A 22,611-nucleotide genomic window follows, 5' to 3' on the forward strand; every position below is an offset into this window, starting at 1 on the left:
CTCATTGGCTGTTTATTTCATGGATCTGGGAAGTATTTTTTATGTGTAAGATAGATAAGCTTGTAAATATTTTTAGACAACTGAAGTTTCGTATGAAATAATTTGTCGTCGTCCCCCCCCCCCCCCAAAAAAAAAAACTGTACAGTTTGAAGCAGCGGCGTTCCTAGGGGGGCTGACAGCCGGGGCAGATCACTGATGCGCCCCCCCCCCCCCCCCCGGTGAAAGGACCTCCCAATTGAAAGACCCCCCCCCCCCCCCCCCCCCGGGTGCACGCGCGCCTGTCCTTTGTTCCATGCTCCCTCTGCCCCGGAACAGGAAGAAACCTGTTCCGGGGCAGAGGGACCATGGAACGAACAAAGGACAGGTGCGCGCGGCACCCCCCCCCCCCCCCCCCCCCCCCCAGTGGCAGACCACCCCCACCGCCCCCCCCCCCTTTGGTACGCCACTGGTTTGAAGAATAGTGATGTATTCAACTGGACCAAGAAAGAGCTCCTACAAGAATGCAGTTATGCTTTATGCAAGGCTTGTCCAAGTTCAGTTCTTCAGAGCTGCAAGCAGACCAAGTTTTCAGGCTATGCTTAATGAATATGCATGAGAAAGAGCTGCATACAGGACCAGATTCTATATAAGGTGCCTAAAAAATTTGTGCAGTAAACATTTCCGCCTAATCGTATTCTATAAGTGGCGCCTAGATTTAGGCGCAGTATATAGAATACGCTTAGTTGATATCCCAGTGCCTAAGCCCTTGTGCCTCCATTTACACCAACGAAAACATGGCGTAAATCTCTTGTGTGTGGATTTACGTGCACTGGGCCATATTCTGGAATGCCCACGAAATGCCCATTTCCCCGCCCCTTTTGAATTTAGGTGCAGTCCATTACAGAATACGCTTAGTGAGTTGTGCTTGTAAATTCTAATTATTACCAATTACTGCTTATTATTTAAGTGCTGTTAGCGCTGATTAGCTTGTTAAGCCAATTAAGTTATGCTTTATTATAGATTATGCCTGAATTTTGGCGTGGATCTCTAGGCGCGCTATAGAATCCAGGGGACAGTGGATGAAGTGGGCATGCAGATCTTTCTCATGCATATTGATGAGGGATATCCTGAAAAGCTGGTCTTTTTGCAGCCCTCGTGAACAGTGTTGGAACAGAGGTTATCAGCCCAGTCCTCAGGACACACCCAGCCAATCAGATTTCCAGGATCTCCCTAACGAAATGCATGAGAGAGATTTGCATGTAGTACCTCTATTGTATGCAAATCTATCCCACGTGCATTCATTGTGGTATCCTGAAGACCTGACTGGCTAGGTGTGTTCTCAGGACTGGATTGGGAACATCTGCTGTAGAATAAGGGCTTTTGGATAGAGATGGGCAGGATTAAGCCATAAGCAAACGTAGTACTAGGGTCTAGACATTGAGAAGGGGCCCAGATGTGCCAGTTCAGGTAAGGTAGCTGCTGACTGAAAGAAGATGGGAGAGGACCAGACCGTGCTGCTGTCTACAGAAGTCTGTCCTTCCTCCTTCCTCTCCATTTTCCTCCCAGTAAGCAGGCAGAGACGGTGAGCAGCACTTCTTACCACGTGTGACCCCTAAAATGTATTTGTATTACAGTGAAAGGTCCAATGTATTTATTTGCCTAGGGCCCACCAAAGGGTTAATACTGCTCTGGATATAATAATCTTCCTCTGCAGAGTTAATTGGATTGTGATTAGCAATCACAATAATGCGTAATTGGTGAATCTGTCTAAATAAAGTTAGTTGCAGCCTATGCAGGTGTCTGTCTATATGCAGTGTGGATGGGTAATTTTTTTAAAAAACCTATTTCAGCAACTAAAACACAGCTTTAGTTGCACACATACTTCTGAAAATTGCCCTGTTGTATCCATTTATACGGTGCTCATTGATGGCTCTTTACATCCTGGAAGTAATCATTTCTCTCTCCTTTAACATAAATTTCATTTTAACTTTACGTTCTTGCTAGGAACCCGATTCCCCTTTTCAGTTTCTGTACATTAGCAGTCTTGAGGAGGAGGTTGCCACGACAAATGCATTATTTGAAGTATACCTTTTGGGACAGATTGAGAATGGATTAACGCTAGTGGCCAAAACAGAATTTAGGAATGCTAGAGGGAATGGGAACAGCAAAGAATAGCCTTTGCCCTGGGAAAGCTAAAGGTGGAGGATGGTCTGTAGTTCGGCAGCGGGTAAGGCAAAGCAGAGAATAGGTGGGCTTGGCCACTTTTTTTTTTTTTTTTACATGGCATCAATTTCTGTTTCCAGATTAATTGAAACCATATGTGATTATTAATACCCATTGAGAAGTAAATTGCACTGTTTATTTTACATTTCTGTTCAAAGCATCTTTGTAAATGAATACATTTTGAAAAACAAACACAGTTAGTTAATAAAAATAATTGGAGGTTATTTGTCTTTAGGAGAACTTCCAGAATGTAAGAAATAGCTTTCAGGTTAACAGACATCTGACTGCTCCCAGTACTGTGCATGCTATAGAAAACAGACGTGAGGAAAATCGTGGGAAGTTATGGAAAATGCTGGAAATGGTGAAAAATGGCAAAATAATAGTTTCCATGACTTCTGTGACAAACATGCTGTTTTAATTAGAGCCAACTTCATCAGAGTAAGAAAAGGAGGATTCTGGCAGCCGCGTTACTGTTAAATCGGGGAATCAAAGGCACCAAAATCGTTCCCTTTCAGATCAGCCAGTACAAACAGCAAAGTCCATGAAAGACAAATTGAAACAAGCTTTTTTTGGACAGATCATCTTATCTTAGATACAGTGTTAACAAATATTTCTCCTTTCGGATGAACAAGGCTACTTACAGAGCCTCCTACAAAATTTTGAACCATTTTTTAAAATTATGTGCTATTTCTAAATGATACATTGAACATGGAGAGCGAAATCACTAGCAGGTTCAATACCACAGAACATAAGCTGTATGGTACTCGTGCATACTGTAAGCTTTTGGACTTGAATTTCAGTTCATTATTCCTATAAAAAAACAATATACATTGATATTTATTTATTAGGATTATTTACCACCTTTTTGAAGGAATTCACTCTAAGAATAGATCAAACATGAACAATAGGCAATTACAGCAGTAAAAACATTCAAATAACAATACAAAGTATGGCATGGTATACTATTTACAATGTCAACACAATATGAAATAGAATATTTTAATTGACAGTGTAGGGTATAAGCAAAGATGGAACGTATAGAAAGTAAGAGGAGTTGGAAAGTACGGTGACTAATTTAAAGAAAGTTGCACATGAGGTCAGAGAGATGGTTAACTGATAGGTAAGAGAGTAAGAGGAGTTAGAAAATAAGGTGACTAATTTAAAGAAAGTTGCACATGAGATGAGAGATGGTTAAATATTATCTCAGCTAGGGTAGGAGTGGACAAACATGTCCTGCTGCAGTATGTGCAGCCCGTCTCACTCCTTGTGTGTGCAAGTGAGACTAACAAGTTAGTTAGTTCTTCCATTAAAGGCCTGATTGAAGAGCCAAGCTTTCACCTGCTTCCTGAAGTAGAGATAGTCTTGTGTTAAGCGGAGCTTTTCAGGCAGTGCATTCCAGAGTGTGGGAGCTACTCCGGAGAAGGCTCGCTTTCGGGTATCGCATCGTGCAATGTATATTCCTGAATGTTTCTTTTATTACCAAGGTGTGCACTGACAATGCCATAGGACCCTAGTTAGAATTCATTTTTATCATAACTTTCCTGCAACATCGATATGAAAAATCATTTGTAAACATTTTGTCCCGGTACCTGCTACTCAGCCAAACTGTTGAGGTGGACACCAAGGTGAGAGACCGCTCCAAACCTCTCGTCCTAGAAATGTGCTGGATTCAGAGGCACTGAACTCTGGTGTCTAGACTTGTTGCTGCAGCCAACTTTTCAAAATAATTGGGGGTGCTATGCACAACAGAAATTACTCTTCTCAGGGGGGACAATGAAGGAGCTTTCTCAATCTTGGGGGTACTTGGCACCCATGACTCCAGTGAAACCAAGAACGTTTAACACCTGTGTGAATCATGAGCCACAAATGAACCTTTTCAGTTGAATGTGTAAAGTTGACAGTGAGCAAGGCAGGTTGACTAGTTCAGTTTCAGCTCTCATTCAGGTTGAGATGCATTTTTTTCTTATCATGAAGTGTACTTGCTTTATCTGTAAGAGCCGTATTTATCATTCCACACCTGGTACTTTCACAACTTCTTACATCTGTATTCTGATTGTTTCTTCTTGGCTTTTCTTTAATTTGGTATTGTTATGTTTGCATGTTTTGCTGAAATGTGCATGTTTTCTTTTTGTTTTGGGGAAAGGGGAGGGGGTGTCAGGCTTTATTGTGGGATCGTTTCTTTATTGTGGCTTTATTAAGAGAACAAGATGTTTTGTAGAAGACCAGCATGAAAGAAAAAAAATGTTAAGACGTTTTAAATGTTTACAGACCAGAAGAAGTGGATGTTACTTGTTGTGGATTACAAAGTGGGAACACTGAGCTTCAAAGCACATCTGGCTGCTGTTAGAGAATCAACAAACGCATGACTAAGGGCCTCATAAAATAGCAAAGCTTCATTTCCTCTCTTTTAAAAAACTGTATCTCACATTGAACGTGAGCTAAATACGCTTTTGAATGAAACCAATGCTCTTAATTAATGTTTTTTCCTAAATCAACAGGAAAATGATCTGCGGTTGTGTTGGCCCTTTATTTCCAGGATAAACTGCTACATTTTTTTTGCCTGTTTTCAGAAGGGAAAGAGGCATGATGAGATGATCATTTGTGTGTTTGTATGGCTGTCCTGTTAATAACTCCTGTGTTTGGTTTTTAGATGTCTGGTGGTGGTAAGGTCATGTGCTTTGAGATCCCTGGGTTGATTATTCCAAATTAAAAGTAGCTTGATAGCAAAAAGAACTAGCACTCATCCTACTGTATAAATGAGCTTGGATTGACTCACCCGCAAATGTGCAGTGGACAGCAGCTGTCATCAACGTTCCGCGCATGCGCAGCAGGTCACAGTGATCCATTGCCGACGTCGCTGTCCCGCCCCTTCCACCGACGGAAGCTATGTGCGTTGCTAAGGGGAGGGAGACAGCAGAAAGAGCAGCAGCCGCCCTCCCTCTCTGAGAACTGGATGGCCGCAGTCCACCGTGGGAACCGCCTTTGAGAGCCCGGCGTCCCAACCTCCACCCCCCCTCTCCCCGACGTCACTGCTCCCGCCCCCTCCGTGCCGGGCCCCTTAACTACGCCGGCGCTACCCCCTCCACCACCTTCCCTGAGGTCACCGAAGCACCAACCTCCACCCCCCTTCCCGACGTTGCCGCCGCTCCCGCCCACCTCTGTGCCGGGCCCCCTGCACTGACATGACAGCGCCTCTCACCTCCGTGTGAAAGCGCTGCAGGAAGCAGAAGTGAAAGGTGAGAGGCGCTGTTATGTCAGTGCAGGGGGCCTGGCATGGAGGGGGGCAGGGAAGAGAGCAGGGTTGGTGGACGAGGGGAGGCCAAAGGAAAGAGGAGGGTTGCTGGACATGGGGGGAGGGCAGGGGAGAGAGGAGGGTTGCTGGACATGGGGAGAGAGCAGGGGTGGTGGACAGGGGGAGGCCAAGGGAAAGAGGAGGGTTGCTGGACATGGGAGGAGGGCAGGGGAGAGAGGAGGGTTGCTGGACATGGATGGATGGAGGTGAGAATTATTACATTTACAACAACAAAAAAACCCTCAACTTTCATTTCTTCCTTTCGCTCTTTCATTACATTTTTAAAAACAAAAAGCTTGCACGTTTTAACTGGCTTAACGGCTAGTTTATAACATAAGATAAAAAGAATCAACAAATTATTCTTAAATTGAGATGATCTACTAAGAGTTGGAAAAGACACATGAGAAATACTAGACCAGTGCTCTCAAAATTTTCAGATACCATATAGGACAGTGTGAGCATGATTCGTCACTACACCGGCAGGCTAGTGCAGGCGAATAAATATGAGAGAGACTGGGCGTTTGTTTTTTTTTTTAGTGATAATGGAAACTAAAAACGCCCAGCTCAGAAACGTCCTAATCCGAGCCATTTGGTTGTGGGAGGGGCCAGGATTTGTAGTACGCTCGCACCCCTGACATGCCAGGACACCAACTGGACACCCTAGAGGTCAGTGCGGTGGACTTCAGAAAATGCTCCTGCAGGACGTCAGACTCCGAAACAGAACGAAGGAAAAAGATGACCTCAGCTGGCAGGGGTTGGGGTCCCCCGCCAGCAAAGGTAGGCATCGGCGGGTTGGCGGGGGGTTAAGAGGGTCATCGGCAGGGGGGTCCAGGGCCAAATCTACAGGGACCCAGGCCCCCGTGGCCCCACGTAGCTACGCCACTGGTGTTGACGATTGTTGGCGCCCAATTATCTGTGCTGATTGGCTCGTTGAGCAATTTGCACATGGAATTTGGGTGCAATCAACGTGCAATTTTGAGTGCCATATATGGAATCTGGGGGTATGCGGGTATTTCCGTGAAGTGGATGTTGACTTTCCTACCAGCAAAGGTACCGGTGCAGGACTTAAACTCGTACGTAAAAATGAGTAGTGTGACCAGCAAGGCTCTTCCAAAAACAACAGGAAGACAGATATATAGTTGGAAAAGCTTTATTCTTGTGATTCCCGACACAGCACCATGTTTCAGCTGAGTGTCTGCCTCAGGGGTCTCTGTATAAATAGCAAAGAGTATGGGCTTGAAAATCTAAATCACTTGCTGTCTTTAAAAAGATGCGAAGTACGGCAGAAAAAGGCAAGGAAGCACACAATAAGGGTGATCACTGCAGAAACAGGATACACTTAAATGCATGGCATTTTCTTAGCTCTGATAAAGCTGTTCTGTCTGTGTTCCATCAGTTGATTGATTTATGCTGCGGACTACAGAGAACCTCCGTTACAGATAAGCAACTTCACTTTCTCTGGAAAGTCAGGCATAAGCCAAACCAATTATAGAGACTGTAACTTTTTAATATTAATTTACTCCTTTTAAGGGTCTACAGCACTGTCCTTGTCCTGGAATTTAAGCCATCAAATCTTACTATATGGCTTCTCAGTGCTAATGTGATATCTGATGAACTTTAAAAGATATTCAGAAAGATCAAAACTATTTTTAAACACCTTATTGTGAAAATACCTTTGTGAAGATCTATCAGTTTAGAAAACAGGGCTTTGTTTTTAATTCAAGGAAACTTTAACAAACATTTTACAAAAATATCTAAGCCGCACTGAACCTGCTATCGAGCGGGAAAGAGCGGGGTATAAATGTAACAAATAAATAAATCTCAATGCTATTTGATATTTATAGGACATGATGGAGAAAAGTTGTGTCACAATGATCAATAAGGGTTTATTGTGCTCTTTTGTTTTCAGATAGAAAACCCAAGGTATTTGCGAGAGAAACCTATTTCTCTGTCTCCGGTAGGTGTTAAAAATTCCCCCGGATGGGTCTTTGATGACTAAAGCATTACCTTCAGATTTGAAAGTGATTCCTTGTGAAGTTTGTGCTTTGATCATTAAACCTGATCTTTTCTATTCAACAGATTTCCCCCAAATCAAGCCTGGGAAAGATCTCCTTCCGTGATGACCAGGCACTGTTTCGCATGCATGAAAAGGAGGTAAGGCAAAGAATTTAGCCCCCGATGCTCAAAACTCTGGCGCTGTTCAGAATAGCGCCGTAAAAATACCACTGGAACAGTGCAGAACAACGCCCTAATACCCAGTGCTAATTTATTTATTTATTGCATTTGTATCCCACATTTTCCCACCTCTTTGCAGGCTCAATGTGGCTTACAATACATCATGGATAGTGGAAGCATATAAGAAGATATACATTTAGCATTATAGAAGGATCTTGGGTAACATGGTAATGATAGAACATAATAGTAGTTTAACAAGCAAATTTTGTAAGGCAGTTCTGGATATTTGTATTGGAGTTCATATTTGTTGGTCTTTGTGTTATGCCTTGTTAAAGAGATGGGTCTTCAGTATTTTGCGGAAGTTGGTTAGTTCATAGTGAGATGCAAATATAGGCGCTCTCATAGCATCAAGCTTTAGGGAGTTCGGTGGGAGGATTGTGCTGGCGCATGCGCAGAAGAGTTCCTTGGTAAGCTTGGCTTCTGTACTCATGTGCCTGGTGAAACTGGAATGTGAAGAACACATAGATGTTTGTTTTCTGCGGCCTAAATATAAGCATTTTACATTTTTTTTTTTTAGCTTGGATGTTTATATTGAGATGCAGGAAACAGACACTAAATATGTGCTTTCGCTGGGCATTTTTAATTTTTTTTTTTTTCTTGCATGGACGCTTTAAATTTAGATGCAGTATACAGATGCCAATGTGTGCTTTACATAAGTGTTCAAAATACAGAAATTAAAGAGAGAGCAAACAACAGCAGCGCCTGCTTCCTGAGGAAAAAGGCCTCAAGAAGCCCCCAGCCTAAACGTGGCTTCGGGGACTGGACTTCATCATCATTGGCCAAAAAACCTCTTTTCTATAGCTTGTCTATCAACATAAATTTCATTGGTGAAGTTACTTAACTTTCATAACTGACTTGCTTGTGCGGGTCTGCTTCACACCACGGCCACAACCTACGATGGCCGCCGTTTCGAAAATCTGCCTCAGGGTTCCGTGGTCCGTGTGTTGACCTGGTAAGGAAAAAAGTATATTACCACCAGCCCTCATTAGTGAAATTCTTCAAGATCTAACCCCTCACCAGTACCTCCGCACCAGTCAAGCATTACACAACAAGACAAACTCAACAAAAATGGCCGCTCTGTTATAGCCGGCCAGACGCCTATGCTTGAATGTAGCCAATCGGCTTGCGGGAATCCAAAGGTGTGTCTCAAAATTTAAATCCTCAAAATACTTTTTGGTTTTCATAATTATAATTTATTGCCATACTAGGAAAGACCAAAGGTCCGTCGAGCCCAGCATCCTGTTTCAAACAGTGGCCAATTTTGCTAAATAAATATATTGGCATAAACAGCATGCACAGTTTGACCTATGGTTTTTCAATAACTTTTTGTTTCACCCTTGTATTGATTTACTTTTTTTTCCCTGTGTTCCTACACGTACCTTTTCCTCATTATCTTGGTAGTAAGTTTAGATCAGTGGTTCCCAAGTCCGGTCCTACAGTACCCCTTGCCGGTAAGGTTTTCAGAATATGTACAAAGGATATGCATGAAACAGATTTGCATATAATGGAGGCAGTGTTTTTGCAAATCAAGTTCATGCATATTCATTGTGGATATCCTGAAAACCTGACTGGCAGGGGGTATTCCAGGACTAGACTTGGGAAACACTGGTGTAGAGTATAATATTTAAAATTCTATATGGGTATTGCTCTTCTTTTCATACTCAAGTAATAACTTATCTAATTATCCAGAATAATTCTCATTTTTATTCTCTTTTACTATTAGGATTTCTGTCTGTTAAGAAAGTTTGTTAGAAAAAAAAGCTTTAGGCATTAATGTATCAAACTAGTAAGTTATTGGACGTAATGGGACACTTTGGGGCTCATTTTTGAAAGGAAAAATGTTTTAAAAGAGGCATAAAGCAGCATTTGGACGTTTTTCAGACAAAATGGAACAAAACTGGACTAAAACTAAGACGTTTTGAACTAGATCTATTTTGTAATGAATATGGCACAAAAAAAGTGCCCTAAATGACCAGATGAGTACTGGAGGGAATCAGGGATGACCACCCCTCACTCCCCCAGTGGTCACTGATCCCCTCCCACCCCCCCCAAAAAAGTGATTAAAAGTGTTACATTCCAGCCTCTTTGCCAGCCTCATATGTTATACTCTGGTCCATTAGAGTAGCATGCAGGTCCCTGGAGTAGGCTAGTGGTGGGTGTAGTGCACTGCAGGTAGATAGACCATGGTCCATACCTCCTCCTACTTGTTACACTGGTGGAAACATTGAGCCCTCTAAAACTCACCAGAAACCCACTATACCCACATAGGTGGGAAAATGTGGGATAGAAATGTAACAAACAAACAAATAAATAAATATTGGTGCCCTCTTCATCCATAAGGGTAGTAGTGTACAGTTGGGGACGGTGGGTTTTGGGGGGCTCAGCAGACAAGATAAGGGACCAATGGTAGGATGTGTACCTGAGAGCATTTATTTGAAGTCTTCTGCAATGCCCCCTAGAGTGCCTCATTGCTCTCCTGGGATGTCTAGAGGACCAGTCTAGTAAAAATGCTGGCCCCTCCTAAATCCCAGTGGCTTGATTTTCTCTTTTTCATTTTGATGGTGTTTTTTTGAAAATGGTCCAAAAAAACCCAATATACAAAGCACAAAACTTTGTTCAAAATGGTATTTTCGGAAAAAAAAAGATGGATGTTTTTTCTTTTTTTTTTTTAAGATGACCTTCTTTCCTATTCTGATTGAGGACATCTTGTGCAAAATGTCCAAAGCTGGACTTAGACGTCATATTGAAAATGCCTCGCTATGTTATTTATTTATTTGCAGCATTTGTATCCCACGTTTTCCCACACACAAGCAGGCTCAATGTGGCTTACAAGTCAGTAAGAAATAGGGTCAGGTAAGGGAGTTGTACATGTGTAAAATAAGGTACAAAATAATAAGGAATAAATGGTCCTTTGAGGCACTATAATGTAGAGTATTGAGTAGCAACAGTAGGGTAGGCCTTACAAAACTGGTCTTTAAAGAGCGCCTAAAGTCTTGATGGTCATGCTGCGTTTTCACACAGTTCGGTAATGCATTCCACATCTGCGTTCCTAAGTAGGAGAAATTAGACGCGTAGGTGGTTTTGTATTTAAGACCAATGCAACTGGGATAATGAAGATTCATATAATTACGAGATGATCTGTTTCTGTTCCTCTCTGTTATCAGAGTACAAATTGTATCGCAATGATACAGTGGATCAAATTGGAGGGAGGGTTGTGCAATATGTTAAAGAGTGAATTGAGTCAAACAAAATTAATATTTTAAATGAAACAGCAGCGTGGAATTCTTGTGGATAGAAATGTGTGAAGGGAAAGAGATACTGGTCGGGCTGTAGAACCGTCTGCCAGGACAGAACAAACAGACAGATGAACAAATGTTTACAGAAATTAGGAAAGCTGTAAATTGGGAAACAGTAATTATAAGGGGTGATTTCAGTTACCCCAAAATTCTTAGATGTAATAGATGACTGCTTCTTGGAGCAACTGGTCCAAGAACTGACAAGAGGGACAGCTACTTTAGATCTAGTCCTTAGTGGAATACAGGGCTTTGTGTGAGAGGTAACTGTATTGGATCCACTGGGAAACATTTAACATGTGGTTACATTATCAAATTTGAGTTGATATCTAGAGTGAAGTCACTAAAGAAATCTACTGTAGCAGCATTTAATTTTCAAAAGGGTGACTATGACAAAATAAGGAATATTATTAAAAAGAAGCTGAAAGGGTCAGCCTCAAAGGTTAGGACTTTAACCCTTTAGTGTCTAATGTTCCCGTAATAAGCCATATGGGAACAGATTGATGGGAACATTGGACACTAAAGGGTTTAAATCGGGCATGGACGTGTAGGCTCATTATAGATACACCCTTTTTGGGGTGTTATTGGGGTATCAATGGGTCTCAAGACTAATATTAGTAAGGTAAGTGTTAGATGTAATATGTATTCCCCTTATCCTTAGATCCAGGCCCATTGCGCCAAAAGAATAGAAGAATCTAACTCCACAATTATTTTATTTACAATTGCAGCAAACATGGTACAAGAAAAGCAAAAATGAAGACAAAGACAATTTCATTGCAAAAATAGCTGAGAGTAAACGCACATAAATCCCTGACATGCAAAGCATCACTCTAACCCACAGCACTGATACATGGCACATATAACCTGATGAAGTCCTTCAGATGTCAGCAAGTCCCTCAGATGTCAGGCGGTCCAACGCAGATCTGCTCTTCAGAGTGAGATGTTGACACAGCCATCGCTGTCTCTGATAAGAGCCTCTTTTTATAGAGAAATCAGAAGCTGTAGCTGTATTGCTGGTACTGTCTGTCCTGGCAGTGACATCAAGTCTGATAACAAACTTGTTGTCCTGGAACATTGGGAGCCTTGTCCGCGGCATTCTGTGCCAAGTACAGTAAACAAGAGTAGTTGTTGCAAACATTTTGCCTTTATCAGACTGAATGTCTCCGCATTGTCTTAGAGATGAAACCTCTGAATCTGCATGTTGTATTCAAGTTGTTAATGCTGGATCGTGCGATATGTTTATGAAACCATATATTTGGCCATATAAGTACGTGCAGGTCTGTACATAGTGCTTGTTTTGCCCCTACAGACGTTGTTTAAAAATACCATCGTGGAAGCCAAGACTAGATATATTCCACATATTAACAAAAATGGAAAGAAGAGCAAATGGCAGGTGAAGTGAAAGAGGTTATTAGAGCCAAATGAGCATCCTTCAAAGAATGGAAAAAGGATCCAGATGAAGAAAATAAGAAACAGCATAAGCAAGCTAGATTAAAAGATTGATAATGAAGGCCAAAAAAGAGAATATGAAGAAAATCTTGCCGTGGAGACAAAAACTCATAGTAACACCTTTTTCAGGTATATCAGAAGCGGAAAGCCTGCGAGGGAATCCGTGGGACCGTTTGATCATGAAGGAGTAAAAGGGGCACTTGGGAGGACAAGGCCATAGTGGAGAGATTGAATGAATTTGTTGCTTCGGTCTTTATGGAAGAGATCTACCTGTACTGGAAATGATTTTCAAGGGTGATGATGTGGAGGAACTGAAAGACATTTTGGTGAACCTGGAAGACGTACTGAGCCAAATTGACAAGTTAAAGAGTGATAAATCACCTGGTCCGGGTGGCATACACTCCAGGGTACTGAAAGAACTCAACTCAAACATGAAATTGCTGATCTGTCGTTAGTGATCTGTAACCTGTTGTTAAAATCATCCGTAGTACCTGAAGATTGGAGGGTGGCCAGTGTAACTCTGATTTTTAAAAAAGGGTTCCAGGGGTGATCTGGGAAATTACAGACTGGTAAGTCTGATTTCAGTGCCGGGGAAAATAGTGGAAACTATTATAAAGAATAAAATTATGGAACACATAGACAGACATGGTTTAATGGGACAGAATCAGCATTGCCTCACCAATTTGCTTTATTACTTTGAAGGTGTAAATAAACACGTGGTTAAAGGTGAGCTGGTTGATGTAAGTGTGTCTAGATTTTCAGATAGCTTTTGACAAAGTTCCTCATGAGAGACTTCTGAGAAAATTAAAAGACATGGGGTAGAAGGCAATGTCCTTCTGTGGATTAGGAATTGGTTACTGGCCCATAAATACCGTAGAGTTCAGTCTGTCTTAAAGACTTGGGCCTCACTTAGACTTATTTTGTGAGGAACCCCATAGCACTAATTGACCTTATGTATCCATGCTGTTTGTCTAAAGGTATTGTCATGGAACGCTGATAATGTTGTTCTGATCTTTATTTACGGTTATTTACCCTGGATTGTTGATATTGTTTGACTTTGTGTTTACTTTTATGTTATATGTTTTGAAAAAACCTTTAATAAAAATATGGAAAAAAAAAGAAAACAGAGTGTAGGGTTAAATGACCATTTTTCTCAATAGAGGAGGGTGAACAGTGGAGTGCCACAGGGATCTTATCTGGGACTGGTGCTATATAACATATTTATAAATGATTTGGTGTAAACGGGCCCGCTGCTCCAGTATGGGGGAGGAAGCTGCCTCCCCTGAATAGCCAGAACTTCACAAAACTGCCACCAGGAAATACTTCAAAAACATTCCTTTATTTTCCAGATTCATAAACAAAACTTCACTCCAGAGTAGAGACTTGCTTCTCAGGCAGGGCTGTTCTGCCTTGCTTAGTACATCAACCAATTACACAAAGACTTTGCCCCCTTCCCAGAGGGGAATGCAATAGTCCTTTGGAAATCCCTGCTTTTTTTGGTCCCAGTCAGCAGCAAACAAATAGTACTTGTCCCACAAGCAGGATTTCCCCTCAAGACAGTGTTAATCACCAAGCAGCCTTTACTTTACTTTCAGGAGGTTCAATACTTTTGGGACTTCCTTTCACCCCAGGTATTTCAGCCTGCTTCAGTTCTTTAGGGACCTGTCTTGCCCAAGGATTTTCAGCCTGCACTGCTCCTCTCCTCCTGAACTGAACCCCTCTTCCCACCAGGCAGCCCTCCTTCATAAACAAGCCTTCCAACTTCAGAGGTTCTCACAATAATCAGGTTTCAAAACAGGGTAGTAATTCCCACACCACTCAGGGTTTTCCCAAAAGAAACCCAGGTTTCTCTACTTAAGCAGGGTTTAAACCAAAATAAATTCCCAAAACCTTGTAGGTTCCAAACCTTCAGGGGCTGCCTTCCTCAGCTCTCAAGCTCCCATTCCATTCTGCTTTCTTCCCCTGCTCAGGCTGATTAATTCCCTCTTCCATCCAATCCTCCTCCTGCTTCTCAGCCCACCCCACCCTATTACAGGTGGGCAGCATGATATACAGATTGCTGGTCCCGGGAACTGGCTCCTTCATTCACCCTCCCTCTTGTGGTCAGAGACGGTATATGGCCAGCTTGCCTATCCCCTGGGATCTCACTGCTAGGACTGGAAATGCATTCTGGGATATGTAGTTCATGGTTCTGCTGCTTCACTCTACACATCGGGGATGTAGCCTTGTCACACTGGAAAATGGAATGATGAGTGAGGTGAGTAAGTAAGTTTGCAGATGACACAAAACTATTCAAAGTTCTCAAAACACATTTGAACTGTGAAAAATTGCAGAAAGGCCTTAGGAAATTGGAAGACTGGGCATCGAAATGGCAGATGAAATTTAATGTGGACAAATGCAAAGCGATGCACATTGGGAAGAATAATCCGAATCGTAGTTACCTGATGCTAGGGTCCAACTTAGGTCAGCACACAAGAAAAAGATCTAAGTGTCATTGAAATCTTTTGCCCTGTGCTGCGGCAACCAATAAAGCAAACAGAATGCTAAGAATTATTAGGAAAGGGATGGAAAATAAGACCGAGACTATTATAATGCCTCTGTATCGCTCCATGGTGCGACCTCACCTTTTATTGTGTTCAATTGTGTTCGCCGTATCTCAAAAAAGATATATTGGAATTAGAAAAGGATCAAAGAAGAGTGACCAAAATGATAAAGGAGATGGAACTGCTCCCACATGAGGAAAGGCTAAGGAGGTTAGGGCTCTTCAGCTTGGAAAAGAGACGTCTGAGGGGAGATATGATTGAGGTCTATAAAATCCTGAGTGGTGTAGAAGTGAATCAATTTTTCACTCTTTCAAAAAGCACAAAGACCAGGGGACACTCAATGAAATTACATGGAAATACTTTTAAAACAAATATAAGGAAATATTTTTTCACTCAAAGAATAATTAAGCTCTGGAACTCGCTGCCAGAGGAGGACGGAGGAAGTAACAGGAGTGCGGAAAAAGGGCAGCAGTAAAAACTGGAATCTGGGAGTGGAGCTGTATGTAAGCAAGCAAGCAAAGTCCATAGAAGACTCTGGTTCAGGCTGTGGTAAACTGCATTCCAATCCCTCTATTGGTGATCACAGAAGACTAGAGATGCAACAGTACAATAAGACAAGTTCAGACACTAGTTTTTAGATTGAATGGTCCTGTCGATGCCCAGGTGTGGTTACTTAATGCAGGCCATAAAGTATTTTCAGATTCCTGCATTATTCTCTCAACAGAAGACCAAGACTTGTGCAAGGTGTTAAGGCAATCGTGTTTTGTCATCTGCATGTCATTGCATCAGCACATCGACCCCTGAAGCAGGCGCCTTTGTTGGCGCCGAAACACGGCCCGTGTCGGGTCATTGATTAATAAAGTACTCCTGTTGTCCTAGTTCTGAAGGCCCAGTGTTGCTTTTTTCTTTTGATTTGTCCTATTGTATACTGTAGTGCCCTCTCTGTCTGTATTGAGCTCAAGGACTGACCATTCTACTCTTCACCCCGGTAAATGTTAGACCAGCGTATGGAGTTTAAGCAGCTGTCCTAATTTTTTGAATGTGGGCCCACATTTCTTTTTAAAACTGAACTTGTTTTCAGAACACTTCACAGAGTTCACCACAATTTATAACAAGGAAAAAGAGTTATTTTTGAAAGTGTAATGGTAGGTCTCCTGCGACGGATCCACCTTCTTTTTCAGTTCTGGCTTCAGTCGACCGTGCTGTTTTTTTTTTTTTTTTTGCCTTTGTTGTGAAGTCCTTTTCCAGTTTATTCCCAGTAAGTCATTTCTGTTATTTTATCCGGTATTACAGGAAATAATTAAAAGGACATTGTGGCTTTTGATGTCTTTGTCTTGTGTGAAATAAGATGTTTATTTTAAAGATGAGAGAAAAGCGAGAGATCTTCAAGTTACTTATGGCTAGATTTACTAAAAGGCATTACCGCTTCCACTTGTGTTAAAACACATTCGTGTACATTATGTACTGCAGGGCTCATTTTATGCACTGGGACATTTTCACTAAGGGCTCTGTTTACTAAGCGTTATAGGATAGTGCTGGGAAGACTTATACGGTCTGTGCCAGAGCCGGTGGTGGGAAGCGGGACCGGTGGTTGGGAGGCGGGGATAGTGCTGGGCAGACTTGTACGGTCTGTGCCAGAGCCGGTGGTTGGGAGGCGGGGCTGGTGGTTGGGAGGCGGGGATAGTGCTGGGCAGACTTATACGGTCTGTGCCAGAGCCGGTGGTGGGAGGCAGGGATAGTGCTCGGCAGACTTATACGGTCTGTACCAGAGCTGGTGGTGGGAGGCGGGGTTGGTGGTTGGGAGACGGGGATAGGGCTGGGCAGACTTATACGGTCTGTGCCCTGAAAAGGACAGTACAAATAAAAAAGTAGCACATGAATTTATCTTCTTGGGCAGACTGGATGGACCGTCCAGGTCTTTTTCTGCCGTCATCTACTATGTTACTATGTCGCTCCTGCTTTATAAGGCATCTTGTTTGCCTATATAACTTTATAAAATAGCCTCCATGAAATCTCATAAGAACATAAGAATAGCCATACTGACATACCCATTCCCCTTCCCTTGGTCAAGCCCCTTTTGAGTAACATGCTATGCAATCTGGACGCCAAATGTTATAGATTAGCGCATAGCCAGATGTGTACACAAATTGTAATCGGTGCCAAGTAATGCCAATCATTGGTTGTTAGTGTCTAATTATTGCTTATTAATGCTTCGTTAGCCGTTAAGTTGCGTGCGCATCTCAGGATCGCGCCCAAATCTGGGTACCATATATAGAATCTGGAGGGATTTGTTTTCTAAACATTTACTTTTACGCATACATACACTGAGGTAGCTTTATAACTGTCTTCCTGGTTATGCAAAACACAGTGCTGTAGACCAAAGGGGATGGGATGACTTCCCTTTGAGGAAAGGCTGAAGCGGCTACGGCTCTTCAGCTTGGAGAAAAGATGGCTGAGGGGAGATATGATAGAGGTCTATAAAATAATGAGTGCTGGAACGGGTAGACGTGAATCGCTTGTTTTACTCGTTCCAAAAATACTAGGACTAGGGGGCACACAATGAAGCTACAAAGTAGTAAATTTAAAACGAATCGGAGAAAATATTTCTTCATTCAATGTGTAATTAAATTCTGGAATTTGTTGTCAGAGAATGTGGCAAAAGCAGTTGGTTTAGCGGGGTTTTAAAAGGTTTGGCTAACTTCCTAAAAGAAAAGTCCATAATCCATTATTAAGATAGACTTAGGAAAATCCACTGCTGGTTTCTAGGATAAACAGCATAAAATATATTGTAATGTTTTGGGATCTTGCCAGGTACTTGTCACCTGGATTGGCCACTGTTGGAAGCAGGATGCCGGGCTTGATGGACCTTCGGTCTGTCTCAGAATGGCAACACGTATGTTCTTAGGTTCTTATCGCTCATGAAATTACCTCTAGCGTGAGAAAGTGAATAAGAGCAACTAATGGTTGGGTATGTGTGTCTCTCTGATCCTCTTTCTGAGGTTACAGGGGAGGAGGTATAGTTTCTGCATTTGGGCTACATGAGTACTTCCTTGTCCCAGTTTCAATTTCCTTTGTTTGTTTTCTTTATTGATTGCATGGCAAGAGATCAGATGCTAACCATGTAGTGATGCGCATATGCTGGTAGAGAGACTGAATGAATGTTGCGCAGTATCAGCAAGACAGTGATGAGGCAACCCCACCTTGTGTACCGTTGACTGTGACATAACCATGGGGGCAATTCTGTAGCTTGAGGCCTAAAGTTAGGTGCCTCAGTGCTGAATGATGAACACCACTTCTATAATGGCATCTTGAGTGTGTGAAAGTAACTGATAAAGTTGTTGAAAATTGAAAACATTTTGTGATAAAACTAAAACCAGCTGATTTTTTCTTGCCAGTGCACATCCCTAATACCCATCCTATGGTAGAAAAATTAATTTCAGTAGTCATGCAAAACCATTGACCTTATTTATCCAAAATCTTTTCCCCTAGACACGAAGTGAGATAAAAATCCCTAGAGAATTAGGCCCTGCTGTGTGTAGTAGGCCCAAAAGAGGTCAGTTTTAAAATTAAAGATAAAATCAGTTGATTTTTTTAGCTTTTATTTTATTTTATATATATATTTATTTATTTATTGCATTTGTATCCCACATTTTCCCACCTCTTTGCAGGCTCAGTGTGGCTTACAATACATCATGAATGGTGAAAGCTTATATGAAAAGATACATTTAGCATTATTGAAGGATTTTGGGTAACATGATAATGATAGAACGTAATAGTAGTTTAACAAGTAAACATGATCATGATAAAACATTTTAGTATTTTACAAACAAAAAATTGTAAGACAGTTCATATTTGTTGGTCTTTGTGGTATGCCTTGCTAAAGAGATGGGTCTTTAGTAGTTTGTGGAAGTTAGTTAGTTCATAGAGCGTTTTAAAGTTGCGCGGTAGCGCGTTCCAGAATTGTGTGCTCAGGTAGGAAAAGGTTGACGCATGCATTAGTTTGTATTTTAGACCTTTACAGTTGGGGAAGTGAAGATTAAGGAATGTGCGGGATGATTTTTTTGTGTCTCTGGGTGGTAGGTCTATCAGGTCTGACATGTAGGCTGGAGCGTCTCTGTGGATGATTTTGTGAACCAGGTGGATATAATCTGGCCATCTTAGAGGGAGGGAAATGGGACTTGATATACCGCCTTTCTGTGGTTTTTGCATCTACATTCAAAGCGGTTTATATAGTATATACAGGTACTTAATTTGTACCAGGGGCAATGGAGGGTTAAGTGACTTGTCCAGAGTCACAAGGAGCTGCAGTGGGAATCAAACTCAGTTCCCCAGGACCAAAGTCCACTGCACTAACCACTAGGCTACTCCTCCACTCATTCCACCAATAAGAGGCAACCTCATCAGTGATGTCACAATGGCTTGATTGCCCGATACTTGGCTCAGTTCTGATATTGTGATGTCATAAGGGAAAGGGAAATGGGACTTGATATACCGCCTTTCTGAGGTTTTTGCAACTACATTCTAAGTGGTTTACATATATTCAGGTACTTATTTGTACCTGGGGCAATGGAGAGTCACAAGGAGCTGCAATGGGAATTGAACCCAGTTCCCCAGGATCACAGTCTGCTGCACTAACCACTAGGCTAGCTGCAAAGTTGTATTTTTAGTCAATTTTAATTGCCAGAAAAGGAAACCTAGTGCCGAGTGCCTCCCTTTGACACCAGAAGTCTCCTCTCTTAAACTAAAGAAGTTAGAAAATATGTTAGTAGAGAAGTAACTTAATAAATAAGCAGCATAATTTAGAACTTTCTTAGTTATAGAAATGCTCTGGTTTCTCAGTAATGAAAATGGCAGCACAGATAGATTAACTGCAGTTCCCTGTTCTTAACCTTTAGTCATTAGTCTATAAAACACTCTTGCACCTGTTTTGACTCTAGTGCCAAATTCACAAACAGTTTCAGTTGTAACCACATCACAGAGCTCAGCGAGTAGCAAAATCATCAGACAGTGGTTTTTAAGCTTCTATTCAGAGCTTGTGACATAGAGTAAACCACTTGGGGAACTGCGGTCATTGAAGAATCTTGGGTTCAAAAGAGGAAGAGGCATCAAAACAAGGGCAGATCAGTTTTCAGCAGCTCAGAACAATTGCAAACAGATGGTAGAAGAAAATGACACTGCATGCTTTGAACTTCACCTCCACCCATCTGAAATGCCACCCACCCATAACCTAACAAAAGAGAATCAAGTTATTTATGTTTTTCAGAAATGCCAACCAACATTTGTGTTAAGAATTTTTCTTTTTTTTACCTCAGCCTGGAATGTAGAAGATAATAATTAACACAAGCTTGGCTTTCTAACACATTTGAAATTGTAGACGGGTATAAAATTCTTCATTTTAGGTAATGTTTGCTTTTTCTGTACAGCTTTATTATGGATTAATTTCTTGCTGTTCGGACATTTCCTCGTCTTCCTTGTGACTGTGGGCAAGTCACTTAACCCTCCATTGCCCCTGGTACAAAATAAGTACCTATATATTTATTTGTTGCATTTGTATCCCACATTTTCCCACCTATTTGCAGGCTCAATGTGGCTTACATTATTCCGTAATGGCGATCGCCATTTCCGGCATGAGGAAATACAAATTGGTATTGCATTAAATGTTCATAAGTGAGCAAGTAGATTAATAGTCAAGTATAGAGAATTCATTATCGAGATAAGAAATAGAGTGGTGTAGCGTTAAAGTTAATTCGTGACAAGTTGATAAGGCAATCAGGTATAGAGAGTTCGGTTATGTCCAGTTCTGGTACAAGTTTCGTTGACTGGAATTTAGGATGGATCATTGTGGTATGCCTTGTTGAACAGGTTGGTTTTTAGTGATTTTCGGAAGTTTGTTAAGTAACATAGTAACATAGTAGATGACGGCAGAAAAAGACCTGCATGGTCCATCCAGTCTGCCCAACAAGACAAACTCATATGTGCTAGTTTTTGTGTATATCTTACCTTGATTTGTAACTGTCATTTTCAGGGCACAGACTGTATAAGTCTGCCCAGCACTATCCCTGCCTCCCAATCACCGGCTCTGGCGCAGACCGTATAAGTCTGGCCAGCACTATCCCCGCCTCCCACCACCGGCTCTGGCACAGACCGTATAAGTCTGCCCAGCACTATCCTCGCCTCCCAACCACCAGCCCCGCCTCCCACCACCGGCTCTAGCACAGACCGTATAAGTCTGCCCAGCACTATCCCCGCCTCCCATCACCGGCTCTGGCACAGACCATATAAGTCTGCCCAGCACTATCCCCGCCTCCCACCACCGGCTCTGGCACAGACCGTATAAGTCTGGCCAGCACTATCCCCACCTCCCAACCACCAGCTCTGGCACAGACCGTATAAGTCTGCCCAGCACTATCCCCGCCTCCCACCACCGGCTCTGGCACAGACCATATAAGTCTGCCCAGCACTATCCCCACCTCCCAACCACCAGCTCTGGCACAGACCGTATAAGTCTGCCCAGCACTATCCCCGCCTCCCACCACCGGCTCTGGCACAGACCATATAAGTCTGCCCAGCACTATCCCCGCCTCCCACCACCGGCTCTGGCACAGACCATATAAGTCTGCCCAGCACTATCCCCGCCTCCCACCACCGGCTCTGGCACAGACCGTATAAGTCTGGCTAGCACTGTCCCCACCTCCCAACCACCAGCTCTGGCACAGACCGTATAAGTCTGGCCAGCACTATCCCCGCCTCCCAACCACCAGCCCCGCCTCCCACCACCGGCTCTGGCACAGACCGTATAAGTCTGCCCAGCACTATCCCCTCCTCCCAACCACCAGCCCCGCCTCCCACCACCGGCTCTGGCACAGACCGTATAAGTCTGCCCAGCACTATCCCCGCCTCCCACCACCGGCTCTGGCACAGACCATATAAGTCTGCCCAGCACTATCCCCGCCTCCCACCACCGGCTCTGGCACAGACCATATAAGTCTGCCCAGCACTATCCCCGCCTCCCACCACCGGCTCTGGCACAGACCGTATAAGTCTGGCCAGCACTATCCCCGCCTCCCAACCACCAGCCCCGCCTCCCAACCACCAGCTCTGGCACAGACCGTATAAGTCTGGCCAGCACTATCCCCGCCTCCCAACCACCAGCTCTAGCACAGACCGTATAAGTCTGCCCAGCACTATCCCCGCCTCCCATCACCAGCTCTGGCACAGACCATATAAGTCTGCCCAGCACTATCCCCGCCTCCCACCACCGGCTCTGGCACAGACCATATAAGTCTGCCCAGCACTATCCCCGCCTCCCACCACCAGCTCTGGCACAGACCGTATAAGTCTGGCCAGCACTATCCCCACCTCCCAACCACCAGACCCGCCTCCCACCACCGGCTCTGGCACAGACCGTATAAGTCTGCCCAGCACTATCCCCGCCTCCCAACCACCAGCTCTAGCACAGACCGTATAAGTCTGGCCAGCACTATCCCCGCCTCCCAACCACCAGCCCCGCTTCTCACCACCGGCTCTGGCACAGACCATATAAGTCTGCCCAGCACTATCCCCGCCTCCCACCACCGGCTCTGGCACAGACCGTATA

General features: G+C 43.1%; 1 protein-coding gene across 1 annotated transcript in view; it reads left to right on the forward strand.

Moving 5' to 3' along the window:
- The window catches only part of LOC115459683 (centrosomal protein of 112 kDa-like), a 314,545-nt gene that overhangs the window by 63,971 nt on the left and 227,963 nt on the right, over positions 1-22,611 (forward strand). The window contains exons 7-8 of the mRNA XM_030189491.1: positions 7,404-7,451; positions 7,574-7,648. Coding sequence (XP_030045351.1) covers positions 7,404-7,451; positions 7,574-7,648 — 123 coding nt within the window. The remainder of the gene's footprint in view (positions 1-7,403; positions 7,452-7,573; positions 7,649-22,611) is intronic.

The sequence above is a fragment of the Microcaecilia unicolor genome, unplaced genomic scaffold (genome assembly GCF_901765095.1).
Source record: "Microcaecilia unicolor unplaced genomic scaffold, aMicUni1.1, whole genome shotgun sequence".
Lineage (NCBI taxonomy): Eukaryota > Metazoa > Chordata > Amphibia > Gymnophiona > Siphonopidae > Microcaecilia > Microcaecilia unicolor.